The 16,822-nt window shown below is 40.6% G+C and overlaps 1 protein-coding gene across 1 annotated transcript in view; it reads right to left on the reverse strand.

Annotated features, from left to right (window-relative positions):
* The window catches only part of LOC109030629 (pleckstrin homology domain-containing family A member kramer), a 173,770-nt gene that overhangs the window by 35,374 nt on the left and 121,574 nt on the right, over window positions 1–16,822 (reverse strand). Inside the window, 5 exon segments of the mRNA XM_072298468.1 lie at window positions 6,891–11,396; window positions 13,152–13,391; window positions 13,745–14,015; window positions 14,722–15,003; window positions 15,819–16,146. Of these exon segments, the coding sequence (XP_072154569.1) occupies window positions 6,891–11,396; window positions 13,152–13,391; window positions 13,745–14,015; window positions 14,722–15,003; window positions 15,819–16,146 (5,627 nt within the window).

Here is a 16,822-nt window from a genome sequence, read left to right on the forward strand (position 1 = left end):
AGTTTTTGCCATTTCGAGAATAACATGTTTAAAGTATCAAAATTACAGGAAGCCTTACGGCGGAAAGAAAATTCAAACTGACATTTTGATGCTTATGAATTTGATTTCACCGATGAATTTTCCGCGGAATAGATATATCTCAAGACTAGTTTTAGTTGAAATCACTTTCTCAATTTTAACAGAAACTACATTCATGGGCCTTGTCCTCCGTGGCCCTTCATTTGTCTCTTCAATGTTTTCTGAGTATGAATTCTTAGGGGAACTCTCCTCTTTGAAATTGAAAAAAAGGGGAAAAAGGAAAAGGAAAAAAAAACCAATATTTTGGCTAAGAGGAATAATTTTAAGGTTCTACAATGAAATTCCCTGACTTTCCAATACTGGGAATTATTCCCTGACTTTTGCCAGGTTTTCCCGAAATTTTGAGAACTCGTCATCTTGTGGATGAGAGGGGAAAGGAACTTTTATTTCGTAAATAAAATATAAAAAAAAAAAATTGAATATTGCTTATTCAAAGTAAAACTCTCAGTGGGGTTTTAGGGTATTTTCCTAACTTACCCGGTTTCCCTTGTTTTGTTTTAGTTTTTTTTTGTCGAGAAGAACGCAGAAGATACTACGAGTAAAACTCGTCTCGAGGTATGTTCTTCGGAAAATGGAATACACGAGCTCTTTTTCTTCGACTCAAAATTCGAATTTAAGTTTATCTGCGTCATAAACTCCTGTGTAGATTTTAACTTTGAACGCGTTTTTCTTGGAATCCTCAAATTTTTTGGACGAAGGAATTCAAAATGCCTATATCCATGATATTTCTCAATTGTACAAGAATTCAACGGGTGTCAGAATAAAAAAATGAAAAGAAAAACAATAGCAACTGCTGTTATCAATGAAACCTCGTTAAAATTGTAAACCGCCGATACTTTATAGTGCTGATCCTATGGTGGCAACTGAGAAGAGGGAAAAAGTCGAAATGTATAAAAAAAATGTATGGTTGTTAAAAATATTTTATGCTCCAGGAAAATAAAGGGTTTGCGAACGAAGAATTGACAATTCAAAAGTACTTATCCGTCCAATTCACCTCATCCATTGAAAATAAGAGCTCATTTAAGGGGGAACAAGCAAGAAGAAGCAATAAGTCATGACAACTGTTTGACAGCATACATTCGAAACATTTGATGATAATGATCACGTCAGATGTTCAGCTGGCACAATTTTTTTCAAAAACGTCAAAACGAACTTACATTTAATACGGCACTTCTTGAACCAAAACATGTCACTAACCCGCGAAAACATGAAAAAATGAGGGGAGAAAAAACCCGCGGGTCCGAATTCCCGTAATCGAGGGGTTGGAGCGAAAAAAAGAGCGATTTCACCAAAAACACGAAAATCCCTGGGGTTGAGAAAATCGCAAAAATCGCGCGAAATCGCGAGTTGGCGGACCGCAGCGACGCGACGGACGATCGCAGGGGGGCCTCGCCGGACGACGACTGGAACTGCCGGGCCCGGAGGATGTTGACTTTTGCGCCTTCGGAGTTGTTGGCTGCTGGATGTCGGAGTTGTTGGCTGCTGGATGTCGAGCGTTGATTGAGGAGTCGCCACCGCGGCTGCGATTGGCGAAAACGAGAAAAAAACCGACGCACGTTCACGCATCACGCTCGCCCCCCCCCCCCCTTCCCCTCCCTCAGCATCCTAAAAAGAAGTTGTAGCACGGGAGCAGTGCGAAGGATGGACTGGACAATGGAGCAAGGCGTCAGAATCAACTCCGTTGGTTTAAGACAATAGCATAATTGTGATTTGCTCGTGCGAAAATTGCACGAAAAATATTGAATGACATAGGCGGAGCTAGACACTTCGAACCGGGGGGGGGGGGTTGAGGGGGCTTCTCCGCTTCCCCCAGAAAATATTCGAAAATTGAGAGAATCTAGCGTGCGGTTTGAGTCAATTTCGTCATGAAAAAGTACCAAATGCTAGCGTCTTTCCGTCTTTCTTCCTCCGTTCCTTCTTTCTTTCTTTTCCCCCTTTTTCTATCTCTTATTTTTCGGGCAAACGTCGGGGGGGGGGGGGGCGAGGGGGCGTGCGCCTAAGATGTGACGAGATTTGAAAAATAAAATTTTTGATTAGTTACATCTGAAATCGGATTAAAATGAACTATTCTATTACTTCTATAAACGAAAAAAAATATTTAGACAGCCTGCCTTATCTCTATGGAATGCAGGGAAATCCTCCTTGAAAACAAAGAAATTAAGCCAAAAACGAATTTGCGTCTTGAATTGAGGAAAAAAACTTCCATCAAAAATTTTACGCGAGGAGCTGCATCCAAATACCTTTGCCGGGTGGTTCATGGAATGGAAAGTAACAAACACATATCTACTATAAAAAATTTCAAACGAAGTGGAGCCACGAGGACTGTACTCGAACTGGGCGGCGTGGCTGTCCCAGGACGATGATGGTAATACATTCCGCCTTCATATTTGCAGCTAGGCCATTGAAGCTACATACGCGTCGAAAGAATTGTATGACTCATTTCAGTTTCTGCGCGCGGATATCGCAACAATTAGCGCGATGCAAACGAAGTGGGGGTTAAACGGGATGCATGAAATTTGGGCGAATGAAAGCTAGGGGACTCTTCAGCAAATTTCGAGCCAGATGATTTGGACTGCATGTTGCACTTAGGAAGAACAATTTTCGCCTCAGTTTAAAAACAACGCACGTACCATTAGTTTCCATATGCATAGAAGGGTTTTTACCGACGAGTCAGAAATCGTAGTTCCGAATTGCAAAATGAAGTCGACTTCACCACTCGTTAAAATCACGATTGATTGCTCATGGATCAAAATTGATCCCGTAACTCCATCGGATCAGCGGTCAAGCTCTTCCCACAACTCCCATGGCGGACGGCTCGGAGCCATCCGGTCGAGGAGCGACACGCGCGTACGTTCGTCGGTCGTCACGTACGCGAGCGCGGGCGCACGTATCGGACGTCGATTGAATTGTGGCCGGTCGGGACGACTCCTGCCGATGGATGGCCGCTGCGACCGCATGCGATCATGTTGTGACCGTTTCGAGTCTCGTCTTCCCGGCTTTTGTTTCTCGCGCCACTCGCTTTCTGTTCGACACCGGTCCCTCCGTCGTCCCCCATTGTTTGACGTCCGTACGTGACGTGGAGACGGAGCCCCGATTACAACGACTACGACGAGCACCAGACTTTATCGCTGATCCATATTGCCGAGTCGGGACAAAGCCCCCGAATAACAGCTCACTGAAAAAGAAACTCCAGCCGTGGAAGCCGTCCTCACGGGCTATGTAGACATACCGTCCAGGTTCCGGGCTCTGAGGCCGAAAGTTCCGGGCGTAGCACCCGGAGCAAACTGAGATACGGGTCCAGCACCCAGAACCCCTGGTAAAAATTGGCAGTAGAATGTGTGTTCCAAAATACTATAGATCTAAAGCCGGCTGTAAGATTTCCAATAGCTTCTGTAGCCGGCTATACAATTTCTTATAGCCTTTCATAGCCGATGGCGATTAAGCAACAGCCAGACGATAAAGTTTATGCTAAACGTTACTAAATACGGATACTAGGACTTAGTGAGTTTTTGGACTACCGCTCTCTTTTTGGGCCATAGTATCTTGATTTATTTTGCGAGGAAAGCTCCGTACTTTTGAAGGATGCCTGCCATTCCTAATATGTTGGAGCGCCTTCAATTTCGCACGATACTGTGCAATACCTCTGGTGTGAAATAGTTGCTTCAAGCGCCGTGGTACGCTACGGCGCGGCGCGGCAGGCGGGCAGCCAGCGCGAAACGCGCAAACCTACAAACCTAACAGGGATACTGCACGCATTGCGCAATGCGTGAAGTATCCCTGTTAGGTTTGTAGGCGTCAATGCGCGCTTGCGCAGTGCGTGAAGTATCCCTGTTAGGTTTGTAGGCGTCAATGCACGTTTGCGCAATGCGTGAAGTATCCCTGTTAGGTTTGTAGGCGCCAGTGCGTCGCCGCTCCGTTTGTGCTAGGCTCTAATATTTAATCTCGCGGAGTCAGCGTTTTTCAACTCATGGTTTTGAAATGTTTGCACACTCTGTATGGATTATTCTCATTTTAATTGATGAAAAAAATATGTTTTAAAGGAAAATGTAATGTGTGTTTTGTGAATATTAAGGTAGTTCCGTATCAAACTTGATGATTTCCAAAGCACACAAATTTCTACACAATTTCCTATAGCCTTTTATAGTCAATGGCGATAAAGTGTAAAGCACGGCGATAGGAACTATAGCCCGACTGTATACTTTTTTATAGCTTCGTATAGCCCGGCTATATGATTTGCTCCGCTTTCTACGGCCAGCTATATGATTTTCAATAGCCTTCTTTAATCGGCTATAAGAACTCTGGTGGAATTTTGAAACGCAGCTCGTATCGCCAATTTTTACCAGGGACTTTCGGCCTCTGAGCCCGGGACGGACAGTATGTCTACATAATAGTCCGTAGCTTTTTTTCAGTGAGTGGTCGACGGACGATACTTTAAAGAAGATACTTTTTCAAAGGCGTCATTCAGCCAAATATAAGGATGGGAATAAAAGTTGTTTGACGAAGAAGGTACTCGGCTGGAAGGTAAAACTTCAGAAAATCTCCAAAGCTGCCCTAAAATCGATTAGAATTCACCTAAATTAATCGAAAACGGGTCACCTCGAATGTGTGCGGGAAGTCGGGCAGGTAACGGCCTTTCGGCTTTCGATACATGAAACCCTTACTGGGAAGGGCAAAAGTTGTGGGGAGGTAACAAAAGTTTAAACGGACCTCGGAAATGTCTGTAAACTGATTAAAATTCACTAGCGTTTCCCATAAAAGGGGAATTAAAATATCAGGAGGAAAGAAAGGGACACACTTTAGAAGCATTTCTAGGAATGTATTGTTGGTGAGATCTGTGGCCTGTCGAGTTCGGGTTTAACTCTTATCTAATGGACTCTATATTTGAAGTTTTTGTTAAGAGTGAAAGATTTCACTCTATTATTTTAAGGAATGGAAGCTCCAAGTAAGAGTTAAGTACAATTTTGTCTGGGGTTGATCTGAAGAAAGAGGGATATTTTATTATTATTATTATCATTTTTTATTGATTTACTTATTTTTTTGAGCGATTAATGATTCCCTCTCCCTTTGAAATCAAGATCTTTAGATCGCAGTGATGTGCTAGAACCTGACTGTCTCTTTTTTGGGTGACCGTGCAGAGAAGGTAAGGTCTACGTGCGGACGTGCACACAAAATGCATCAAAATAATGGTTTCCTGAAGGTAATGCAATTATTTGACAGAATCAACTTATGCCAATTAAAAGGATTAGAAAGAAAAAACATCGAGAGAGATGCAAAACAATATGCAATGAAAGTAGCCGTTCATAGTTTCTTCACATTAGCTCTTTCTGGGAAACTTATTCCGATCGTGGCATCTGAGTGGGATACATTACAAAAATGTATCATTTCTAATCCAATATGACTTAAAGAATTAAAATGCTATTATAGAGTGCTGATCAGTGGTGCAGAATCTGTGAGGGTGCAACTATTAATCAAACAAAATGCAAAACTTAACTACAAATAATGAAAAATGATTTCAAATGAGGACAGAACCACAATGGAAAAGCTTCAAATAGAAAATAGAGAAAAGCTCGACTCAATTTGCAAAAACGACGACGAAAGAAGTACGATCAACAGATAAATGATTTTTGACGAGTTTCTGAGAGTCCAAACACATTACGATATTGATAACAAATCATGGACGAATAAGATGCCAATTCAACACATTCAACAAACAGGACAAACAATACGGAAAACAAACAATTAACGGTGCTACTACAGTGGCAAGTGCTGAAAATATGCCTACTTTCCTAAAAATAAATGTTTGATGCAGATGCATTTGCTTTAAGTGTCACTTTGCGTCATACCTAGATGCCAGTGCCTTATTAATTTTGATTATCTTCTCTCTTCACTCCTTCATCTTTCCCTTCTTGCTTACATAGTTTTGCAGCATTCAGTAAAAAATAAAATTTCTTCCAATATGTCGATATGGACAGGATGGAAAAATAAAATAAGTCATTTCTGGTCCATTGTTTAGAAAATGGTCAAATTACTGGGTCTTGATGAACTATAGGGCCCCCAAATCTAACAAAAAAAAAATTTATTCACGAATGAAATCAAAAGCAAAGTGCGAATCAGGGGCCTGATTCCGTACCGACACAGCTCACAATAAAATGAAAAAATGATAAAGTCTTAGTAAGAGAGAAAAAGAAATGTGACTACATTTTGTATTTCCTTTCTTTGCTCAGAAGTATTAAGTACTAAAATATTTTAGTGAACCAAAATGTGGACAAAAATATCAGCAAGCTACGATAACGACACAAAACTCAAAAAATCATAAATTCTCCTTACCTATACGTCTAACTTTCAGACGGGTGGGAATCAGACCCCTGGACCCCTCCCTTGATACATCGAGGGATTTTTCGATAAAAGGACGTATGAGGCTTACAATGCTGCAAGGATTGTGCAATTTTTTATAGAGTTTGCGGCGGATGAAATTCATTCTCAGTCGACTTACCTCGTTACAATAGTGAGGAAAAATTCGGAGAAAATTTAGGGACGAATTGGACTACATTTTGCAATTTGGAACTATAAATTCTAGCTCGGTTTAAAAACAACGCACGTGCCATTAGTATTTCCTATGCACATGAGTGTTTTTCCAGAAGAGCCAGACTTTCTAGTTCCAAATTGCAAAATGCAGTCCAATTGATAGCAGAACCGTCGAATAAGTTACTTACAACTAGAGAACTGCGTTGCACAATCATAGCAGCATTAGAAGTCTCGTGCGTCCTTTCACCGAAAAATGCCTTAATTGGGAATATTCGAAGATCACTAACCTTGAGAGCTTGGAGGAGAGAAAGCCTCGGTTCTGACGAGGGTTTGCGTTCCCGGAACTTGAGCCGCAGGAATTTGAGACTCCTCTGAGGCTGCTCCTGGCGTGGGCTTGAGGGCCCGCAACCCCATTCCCATTCCCGTGTTCGGCCCCAGGCCGAGGCCCAGACCTAGAGCTGGCACTCCGTCGGAAGCTCCGAGCATTCCCGCCGGGGCACTCGACATCAGGTCCCACTGGCGGAGCTTCTCTCGGTCGATCTCGAACGAAGGTGGCCGGGTAGGGTACAGACCTTCCTCTAAAAAAGACTGCGGACCGTTGCGTACTTGCTGCCTGCCGGGGATCAGATTCTTGTCCTTGCGACAGTACTCGAAGTTGTTCATCGTCTCCGTCTTGGAGTCCCGAACCAGCCGCTCGTAATGGACCCCGTCGTCTATTTCTTGATCGACCCGGGCTGGGTTCCGCGGAACCTGTGGCTTTGCGATATTGCAAGAAGGCATCTCTTCGAAACGGTTCGTTGAGCTCAGGATGTCGACGCTTTGGCGCCCGGATTGCTGCTGAGGCCGTTCAGGGGTTTGGTCGAGGTCATCGAGCGACTGTGTTTGTCTTAAGCTGACTCTTCGCAATTTTTCTCGCCAGAGGGCGTCTTCTTCCCAAACATCTGGCGGAGGCGGAGGGACTCTGGACGAGCCTCGGAAACACGCCGCCATATTTTGAACGTTGTTTTGGAGTCTTGGGGTTGTATTTTGAGGCTGGGTCGTTTGAAGTAACCGTGAAATAGCGTTCCCCGGTGACATTGTCCTGTTATTTCTAGTTTCTCCTGGCGAGTACAAATCGTTGTCATCGAGTAGCCCTTCTAGAGATCGACTCAGCCGCCGGGTTGATTCGCTTTCGAACCCTACTGATTTATCTCGCAACCCATGAGGGTACAAGTTTCGTGTGTTCCCCAAAGGTTCAGGTGTTTGAGATCGTCTCTTCTGAGCCAACATTGCGGCTGACTTTCGGCGTTGCAAAGTGTCAGGATCATACAGGTTTCTTTGGTCAAATTGTTGGCACTTTTCAGGGACGAAGAATTGTGTTGATGTATTTTTAAGCTCGGCAGCGAGTTTGGCTGCATCCGTCTCTGATAGGCCATCGATGGGTCGGGCAAACTGACGAATTTGATTCACCTTTCGTCCGATGTCGTTTCTCTTGCTCAGACAAAGTCCTTCCATCGGACTGTCTCTTTGGTTATTTAGAGGTTGAAGAGTGCCGTCTGGACGTATATTGATATTCTTGTTTTCTGCATTATAATTGTCTATCTCCACTTTCAACAGATCTGAATAATAGTATGGGGCGCCAATTTGAGCATTAAATAAGTCTTGGGCTGACGGGGTGCCACCAGGAAGATGTGGCAATTGTGGCACCTCAATCATCGGTTTACGCTTTGGAGGCAGCTCACATCTAGCAGTACCATCTGACATTTGACTGTTGGGTCGAGGACCGTCTTCGCAAGGTTCGCTCATGGGTGGAGCATGTAAGTTTTGCACATTTTCATAGTGGATCTCTTCATTCTCTGATGCTTTGTGATCTTGCTCACTGTTGCACGGTTGGGGCTCGTACTGTTCACCGTTGTACATTGGCTTCACTGCAGGAGGATGCGCGAACTGTTTCATCGGGAGTAGCCCTGATGATTTCTTCAGGTAATTTTGGTAAAAATCGTTGTTAAACTCGGTGGCAGAGTTTTCCGGCTCAAGTGGATGATTGACTTGCAAGTCAGATAAATACATATCGAAGTCTATACTTTCATTGTCATCCATCGCCAGACCATTCCTACTTCCTATCGAATCAAGATCGCTGCCGACGGATCGACGACCACTGGAAGTTGACCCAAAGTAAGGCTCTCTTTCTAAACAGTCTAAGATTTCTGGTGAAACAGGTTGACGCTTCAACTTATCCCGTTTCGTGGAGTCAATAGAGTCTGTGTCTGAGCTGAAAGTATCATCTAGAGTTCCATTCGGGGGTTGCATCAGCAATTCCATCCGTTCATGAATCGTCTTCAAGTCGGACCCCGTGTTCCATAATTTTCGGTCATCTTTGATGGAAGACATCGTCAAAGGAGGCTCAAGTTTCATGCAATCAGATTTGTTGATGTCTAACGAGGAGTCGGTAATTTCCAACGAGGTATCAAGGTCGTCCAAGGGCGGTGGACTTGTTGGAATAGGAGGCGGGGAAACAAGATCGCTATCAGAGGAATCGTGTTGCTCCGAGCAAGAGAGACCGATGAGGTTTCTGTTGGAGCCTGCCCCGAGATAGTAAGACGCTGGTCGAAAAGTGTCCGACAAGCTGAATCTAGGATGTCGAGGGGCATCCAATGAGTCCAAGTCTTTGGAAGCCTCATCGTCCGCATCTGAGCTATCCGACTTTACAGAGGATTGCTGCTGACCTGAGTTCGTCGACGATGGGCTGAGTATATCTGGTAAAGCTGTGCGAGGCGGGGCTGGTGGTAGGTCCTCCTTCTTCATACTACCGGACACTTCGCTTTTACTATTCGATGAAACAGAATTATGCCTTGAGCCTAGGTGAATTTCCTCTATCACTGAGTTGACTTCCATGTACAGAGGTTCATGCTGAGAGTTTGACTTGTAGAGGAAATCATAATTTTTCGTGTCTCTCATGTTCAAATACCGAGGGGCTTCACCCTCCGATTGTTGCTGATTTTGCTGGTCTGCTTTGCTGTACACTTGCTGGTCGTCTCCAGGAGCGAGGAGGGACTTGATCATTCCGTTTTCTGTCATTTCAACGTAGGAGCTTTCATCTCCTCTCAAAAGATCTTCGATAATGATTGTTTGGGAGGCAGAATTGCTGCGTGTGTGACAGAACACATCTGCGATTGATGACAAGCTGTTTTTCTTGGAAGGGGTCATTGGCATATAATGTTCTTCTTGGCTGCTGTCAAATGAACTGCTTTTTCGATGAAAATGCGGAGGCGGCACGTTCTTGTAACTGAAATTTGAAAGAGGTGGTTTCGACTCAACAGGCCTGGGGGGTGGGCAAGTGCCATTGGGAACAGCAGATTTAGTATCTGCAGAAAGTGTAGAATCTGGAGTTTTGCGGCTATATTGCTCCATGTCGCGATCTTGACAGGGGCTAAAAAAATTGTCCTGCTGGCCCAAGACCGCACTGACTTCTTCATCTTTATCTTCTTCACTGCAAGGAGTGTCCATCCTTTGGAGTCTTGATAAGATATCACTGGTAGTTTGGTCTCGGCTCGAGATATCATACAGCATATCTGCTCTACTTGTGGCTCCATTCTCTCGATTCAAATTAATGCAATTTTCCTCGAGAATTTGTTCTTCTTTGCTTAATTGAGACTTTCGCTCAAAGTCAGCGAGTAAATCACGCACTGATTTAGGATTTTGACTATTGAGCAAATATTCACGTTTTGAGTACTTCATCTCTTCATCGAGTAAATCTATTGGGCTCCCTAGATTATGGAGATTCCGCCTTTTTGAGCGCCATAAATTCGAAGTACAGACTTCGTCTGGTACTGGCGGGCAATTTGTTGGGAAAAGGTTTGACTCGGTTTCAGTGCTTGAAAGAACTGAAATATGAGCTTCGTTTGGTTGATATTTAGACTGAAGAGGCTTCAAAGGCTCTTGCATCTTCAATTTTCCATTGGACTTACTACTGCTGTTATCATCAGAGCTGACTTCAAATGCTTTTATACGATTTTGAACAATATTTTCAGGTGGGGTTTCGTATTGTTTAGCTAGGGATTTCTTCATAACTGGCTCATCATCTTTGTTTGATTTTGGATTAATATACTGGTAAGAAAATTCTTTGATCAACCTATTTTCATCCAACTTTGCAATCCAATTGTAATCTTTACCTAGTGCTTTCAAGGTTTTTGTCTGTGCAGGCTGAGGAGAGAATGAAACAGTTGAGTTTGGAGATCGATAGTCCGAGCTAGAATTGTTCAGTGAGTCAGTGGGGAGTCTGCGAGAGCTGGTTTGCAATGTATCATAGCCGCTGTCCGAGTGTTTGCTACTAACAGTGTATCGGTCTTCATAGCTAGAGTTTCCGTTGAATGACTGGCTGTCATTCGTGTCACTGCTGCCATTACATTTGGAAAATTTTTTGCTCATAGTGTTTGAATCATTTAGGTTGACGGAATGTTTAAAAGGGAGAAGATTTTTGTCAAACTGACTTTCGTTTCCTTTTTCTGGTGAAGAGTACGTCGAATAGGAGGGTTTCATCACTGCTTGTTCGATCAATTTGCTGTCTTTCAGAAAATCAAAGGAGTGGTTGAAATGACTGTTGGTATTCGAACTTGACTTAGATGATTTGTACTTGTTCAGGCTGTTGGAATAGTCTGTTTTATAAACACTGCTGTATGATGTGTTAATTGAACCAACCATCGAAATGTTTTCATAATCAGGTGTCATGTTTGTTGGATTGTCCTTCGCAATTGCTTTCTCTTCAATTTTAGTTGGTAGCTTTTCCCTGGGTTCATCACAGCCTTGCTCCAATTCTATTGAAGGACAAAGGACGTCCAATGATTAGTCTCATAAGTTTTGCCGACTTCAGTTTAATATCAGTAAAAAAACAGGAGAAGTAAGAGTATAGATGACCAATTCCTTTGATATTAAAATTTTTCCACACTTACAAAAAAATGATGACAAGAAAACGAGAGAACAGAAAAACAAAGAGAGGCAACAAAGAAAGCTGACGCATGCAATCAGTGCAAACTACTGCAAGCAAAAGCATCTGAATGCTCATAAAAAATTGAGTGAAGTGAGATAATTTGAAGATCATATGAACCGGAATTCATAAGAAAATATGAAAGAAAAAAGAGACAGTCAGGAAGCTATGTGACTCCTAGAACCCCTATAAATTTGTAAAACAGCTGAAAAAATAACACAAACGAATGGTAAATTTAAAAATATGTGTTAAACTAGACAAAGAAGAACTCTACATTTAATTGGAAAAGGGCTTCGTTGTATTCAGAAATGCTTCAAAAAAGTATGTACCCATACTTAAAAAAGTAAATTAGTAAAAAGCCTAGAAACTGATTAATACTTAACATTATGATACTGGCTTTTGGAAGAAAATAACTCGCTTACTGAGCAGAAAAGTTTCGCGACAGTAATTGTAAGAATTTTACATATTTTACAGTATATCGAATTCTACGGCTAATAAGCAGGACGCAGCAACGAGAGTTGAACATGGTTGAAAGTAAGGATGAATACTGAACAATTTTGTTCAAAAGAAGGTCATTAATTTATAGACGACATGGCTAAAACCATGTATTGCATCATACATTACACGTCTTTCTATTTTAGACCTCCGACTTACAGGAATGAATTGAAACTGGAGGACATATTTTTTTGGCATACTAGAGAACCAAAAATGAAAATATGAGCTTGGCGCGATCAGAACAAATTTAAAAGGACCTGCAAGTTAAGCTTATCATAGTAGGTTTTCAGCAGTCTAGAAAAACTTAATGACAAAATCGTTGAGCGTTCATACATGCAACGAATAGCATTGTTAATTTGGAGCGCTTTCTTCAAAGATGGTGTCCTCTTGAGTACGCCTTCTAAGGTGGTTTGTAACCACCTTGACCTCCTACTTCCTGGTCAATACTTTCCAAGGATGACTAAAAAAGGTAGATCATTTCAAAAATAAATTTTTAAATAGCTTATTCCAGCAGGGTCCTAAATTTTTTGGTTAGAATAAGCTTCACTAAATTTTGAGAATGAAGCTAACATGCAGGAGAGACAGTTGATGAGCTTTGATGACTTTAATGCCGAACAAAATAATTTTCGAAGCAATGTTTTGGGTCCTATTAAAGGAAAAGAGAAATACAGATCAATCAATTCAACCACCAGAGCAGCAACAATTGCGCAGTAACCTTTCACCATACACGGATGAAGAAAACTTAATATTCAAAATAAAATCATTTTCATTCTTTAAAAAAAAATAATCTTGAATCAGGAAATTTTCTGTTAGTTTGAAACAGTTGATTTAGTGGAGGTCAAAAAGTTTGTGAGCCTTTTTAAAATTTTGGTAGTTAAAACTGCAATTAATGCAAGAAAAATTTGAAACATCATAAACAGGATTTTCATAATGAATTCAATGCAGGCCCATTGAAAGTTAATTTCATTAAGTTTTTTAGATTTTGGAGTGAGTTTAAAACATTTTGAAAAGTTGATACCTCTAGTGGACAGAAAAAAAAAAAAAAAAAAAAAAAAAAAAACAAAAAAAATTTTTAAAACAAAAAACATACCTTCATCATCGGAAGAGTAGCTATTAAATCTGCTAATCTGGGGACCAGGATGAGAGCCGTCTTTGGACATGTTCCTGGTTCTATTGCACATGTTTGAATCAGTCAGGTATTTTTGGTGGAGATAAATATCTCCATTGTGATTGGCAGTATTTGTTATTGTCCTCAGTTCTGAGTCTGCGGAGGAATCCCAAGACTCGTTTGATGGATTCGTTCCCGAAGTTGTTTTAGTTGGCCATGTATCTGTGCAAACCGAAGACAAAGCCAAAAGTAGATTCTTCTTAATATCAAGGAGAAATTTTAATTGGATGCATTAAAATAAAATGAGAAAAAATAAAATATAAAATTGTAAAACTCAACCTATTTCTTTATTTGTCATGCGATGACTTAGCATTTTCTACTTTTTTTCACCTCCATTAGAAGGAAAGATTAAACTTGCTTCGATAATGAAGTAGGTAATTCAAAAACTGCTTCATAAATATAAACCATATTTCTTTCTGCCATAAATCAATGACGAGTTGATGCAAAAATACAATAAAACAAATTTCTAAATAACTAACTCTGGGACATTTAAGGATTTAAAGTCTAGAAAATACCTGAATTATAATGAGCATTCTTAGTTTCTGAGATAATTTTTTGGTTTGAGCTGATGCAATCGACAGGGTAATCATGGCCGTAAAATGAGTTTGACTTTAGCATATCACTGATTTCTTTCCTTGGTATGCTTTTGGAGTCATAGTTCATCATTCCTTTGGAGAGCTCATTTTGCGCTGTTCCCCGCTTTGATGATCCTGAAGATTTGCGTGAAAGTGGTGACTGAAGCATTCGCTGCTTCCATTCAAGAAGTCTTTTCATAGATTCCTCTCTCTGAAAACAATAAAGAAATACATTACAACATGCGCTTTAGCAGCAAAGCAGAGGCGGTTACACAGTTCAAAAACACACCTACGTTGTAGTTTAGTCATGATGATGTTACACAGCTGCAGTAGATAATTCTCACATCTGAGATAGAGAAATCACTACATTAAATTTGTCAAATCAATAGTTTACCATCATGATTTATTTCAGTTTTCTGCATCAATCTGATATTTACTGCTCCTTAATTGCTTACTACCAGAACTTACTACTGAAACAGGAGCAATGTCATTGAAGTGAAAGGCTAAGGACTTTCCAATGACATTGCAAACTTGAAAGAAAATAATGTCTGGATGTGGTGCAAAGACAGTACAAAAGAGAGGCAATGGAGAGATAATTTTGGACTTCAGCACGGCAGATTGTAGCGCAAGTTTGCACTCAATTGTTTTGACTAACATGATTCTTATTTTTCTGATAAGTCATTCAAGGTTTTTTAAATTGTACCAAAAATAATTTTCTAAGTCTCCAGAAAGTTTAAAAAAAGTAATAGAACAACAATACCATGACCTTTGCTCTTTCTACAATGATTGTCTGAGACCGTTGACACAAAATATTATCTATTTAGTATTTGGAACACCACAATGTCTTGGGATACAATTTCAAAAGACAAGAAGACAAATCTCTTGAAGAGGTAAAATTCATAGCGCTATGTGATTACCTGTTGCGTTTTCCTTTCTCCTTCGCGAGAATCAGTGCTGTTCCTCCTTTCGAAATTGTAATTTTTCTCTGAACAGTCCTCAAAGTTCAGAGCATCATCAACAAAATCAGAATGCCGAGGCAGTCTTGCACTGGCTGAACGTATAAATTGACTATGACTTGAGTTGCGATTTTGAGATTGGATATATTCGTTCCATTGTCGTTCTTGCTCAAGAATCACATTTGAATGATTCCGCATCTGCACACTGGCTGAGTCTGTTGGCGAGTCCAAATAAGGTGAAGTCTAATGGGGAAAAACGAAGAGGAAAATCAAGATTAGCGTTAAAGATGGTATTGGTCAGTATTAATAATCGATGGATTAACTTAGAGAGCATGTATCATAATGAAGGGCTAGAAACAACGTAAAATGTGTGGAGTCAAAATAATAAACTCAAATTCACAAAGTAAAAAAATAAAAACAGCCAATGAGACCAATTGAAATCCATTTTGTAGATAGAGACAGGACCCTTGAATAACGTCAGCAATTTATATTTTGTAGCCTTTGTAGGTTTGAGTTTATTAATTGATTCTACATATTCTAAGCTGTTTTTTCCTCATTTCAATACTTGAGGTTTCTTACGTTCGTTTTTCAGGGGTTTTTATAGGTTCCTGTTCTGTTGGTATCTTCATCATAGTATTTATTAGCCTAAATCTCCTCCTTATGATTATGCAAACCATGACGATGAGAAAATTGTTTTCCTTGAAATTTTCCTGGATAGAATATTCTTTAAACAGAGAATATAAACACTACATGTTCCCAGAAAATACATTGATGGGTCAGTCTCAATATGCTGAGTGACTGAAATTTTGGAACATCGCAAACCAAGATACATGATTCACCAGTTTGTTGGTTTTATGAAGGGGAGGAGAGGGTGGAGCACTAGCAGAAAAATCCAATTTTATTTGTACTCATTTGCTGTTACAGAAACATAAACACATAATATAAAATACAATCTCTTCCCCCTCTTTATTTTTTAGCTTCCATGAGCTATTGCGATCCCTTAAATTAATACAGATACTAAAAAATACATAAGCAAAAAACGAATCCAACAAAAATACCTGATTGAATGGAAGTTTGGTCGATGGTGTAGTGGTTCTCGCAGCAATCAATGGGCTGACATGATTCTGGAATGTGGGCGACACATATAATGCAGACTGCCGCATCTTTTGAGCATAGCTTTCTTCCGACCAGTGGTGGTAGTCCAGGAAGTCTGAGGTGTTGATGATATCAAGACTGGACTTTGGCCGTCTTGGTTGGGTTGAGATCACTCCCTGATTCGCATAGCAGGTCCCTGGGAACTCAGCAGGGGATTGGACACCGTTCTGCATCTCATACTTTCTCGCATCGTACTCCAGGAAATCAGCACTATGAGGGCGTGGGGGATACCTGTAACATACAAAAGAGGCAAAGTTTAATTTGAGAATAGCTGGAAGTTTTTCTACTTTTTTGCAGAAAATGCAAGAGCTGTGAACCGATACTTCCTCCGAATAATTTTACTGAGAATAACATGAGTAAAATACAATACAGAAGTTACAAAATATTTAAATTTTGAGAAATTATTTGGATTTTCTGTAAGTTTGGAAAATTTTCGAGTTACGTATAGTTCTTTGCTTTTGATAGCTACTGATCAAAAAGTTGATTACTCTCAGTGTTTGAATCTTGTCAAAATCTTAAGGAGTTCTCGTGGCCAGCATGTTGGAAATTTAGGAGCCATCAAGGATTATTTAGAGGCCAAAATGGTTTTTCCTTTTTTTTAAAGAAATTAAGATTGTCAGTACAATATTGCTCGGAATGCTAGAAATGGTTCAATTGTCGCAACTCAGCAGGATCGGATTTCTACAAATCACGATCTCGCATTTGAGGAATATTTCTGATACCCGCGCATTTTATTTACGTGCCAATTTTGACCGCAGCTTCAATTATTTAGGCGCGTGTCACCTGTGGGATTCAAACACTGATTATACTGTTTCCATTTTTTTTATTTTTTCCCAAATTTAATTGAATTTACTTTTGCTGGCACAGATGCAAATTAAAAAATAGTGTAGGTATTACCTTTGGTGAA

Source organism: Bemisia tabaci, chromosome 3 (genome assembly GCF_918797505.1).
Source record: "Bemisia tabaci chromosome 3, PGI_BMITA_v3".
Classification (NCBI taxonomy): domain Eukaryota; kingdom Metazoa; phylum Arthropoda; class Insecta; order Hemiptera; family Aleyrodidae; genus Bemisia; species Bemisia tabaci.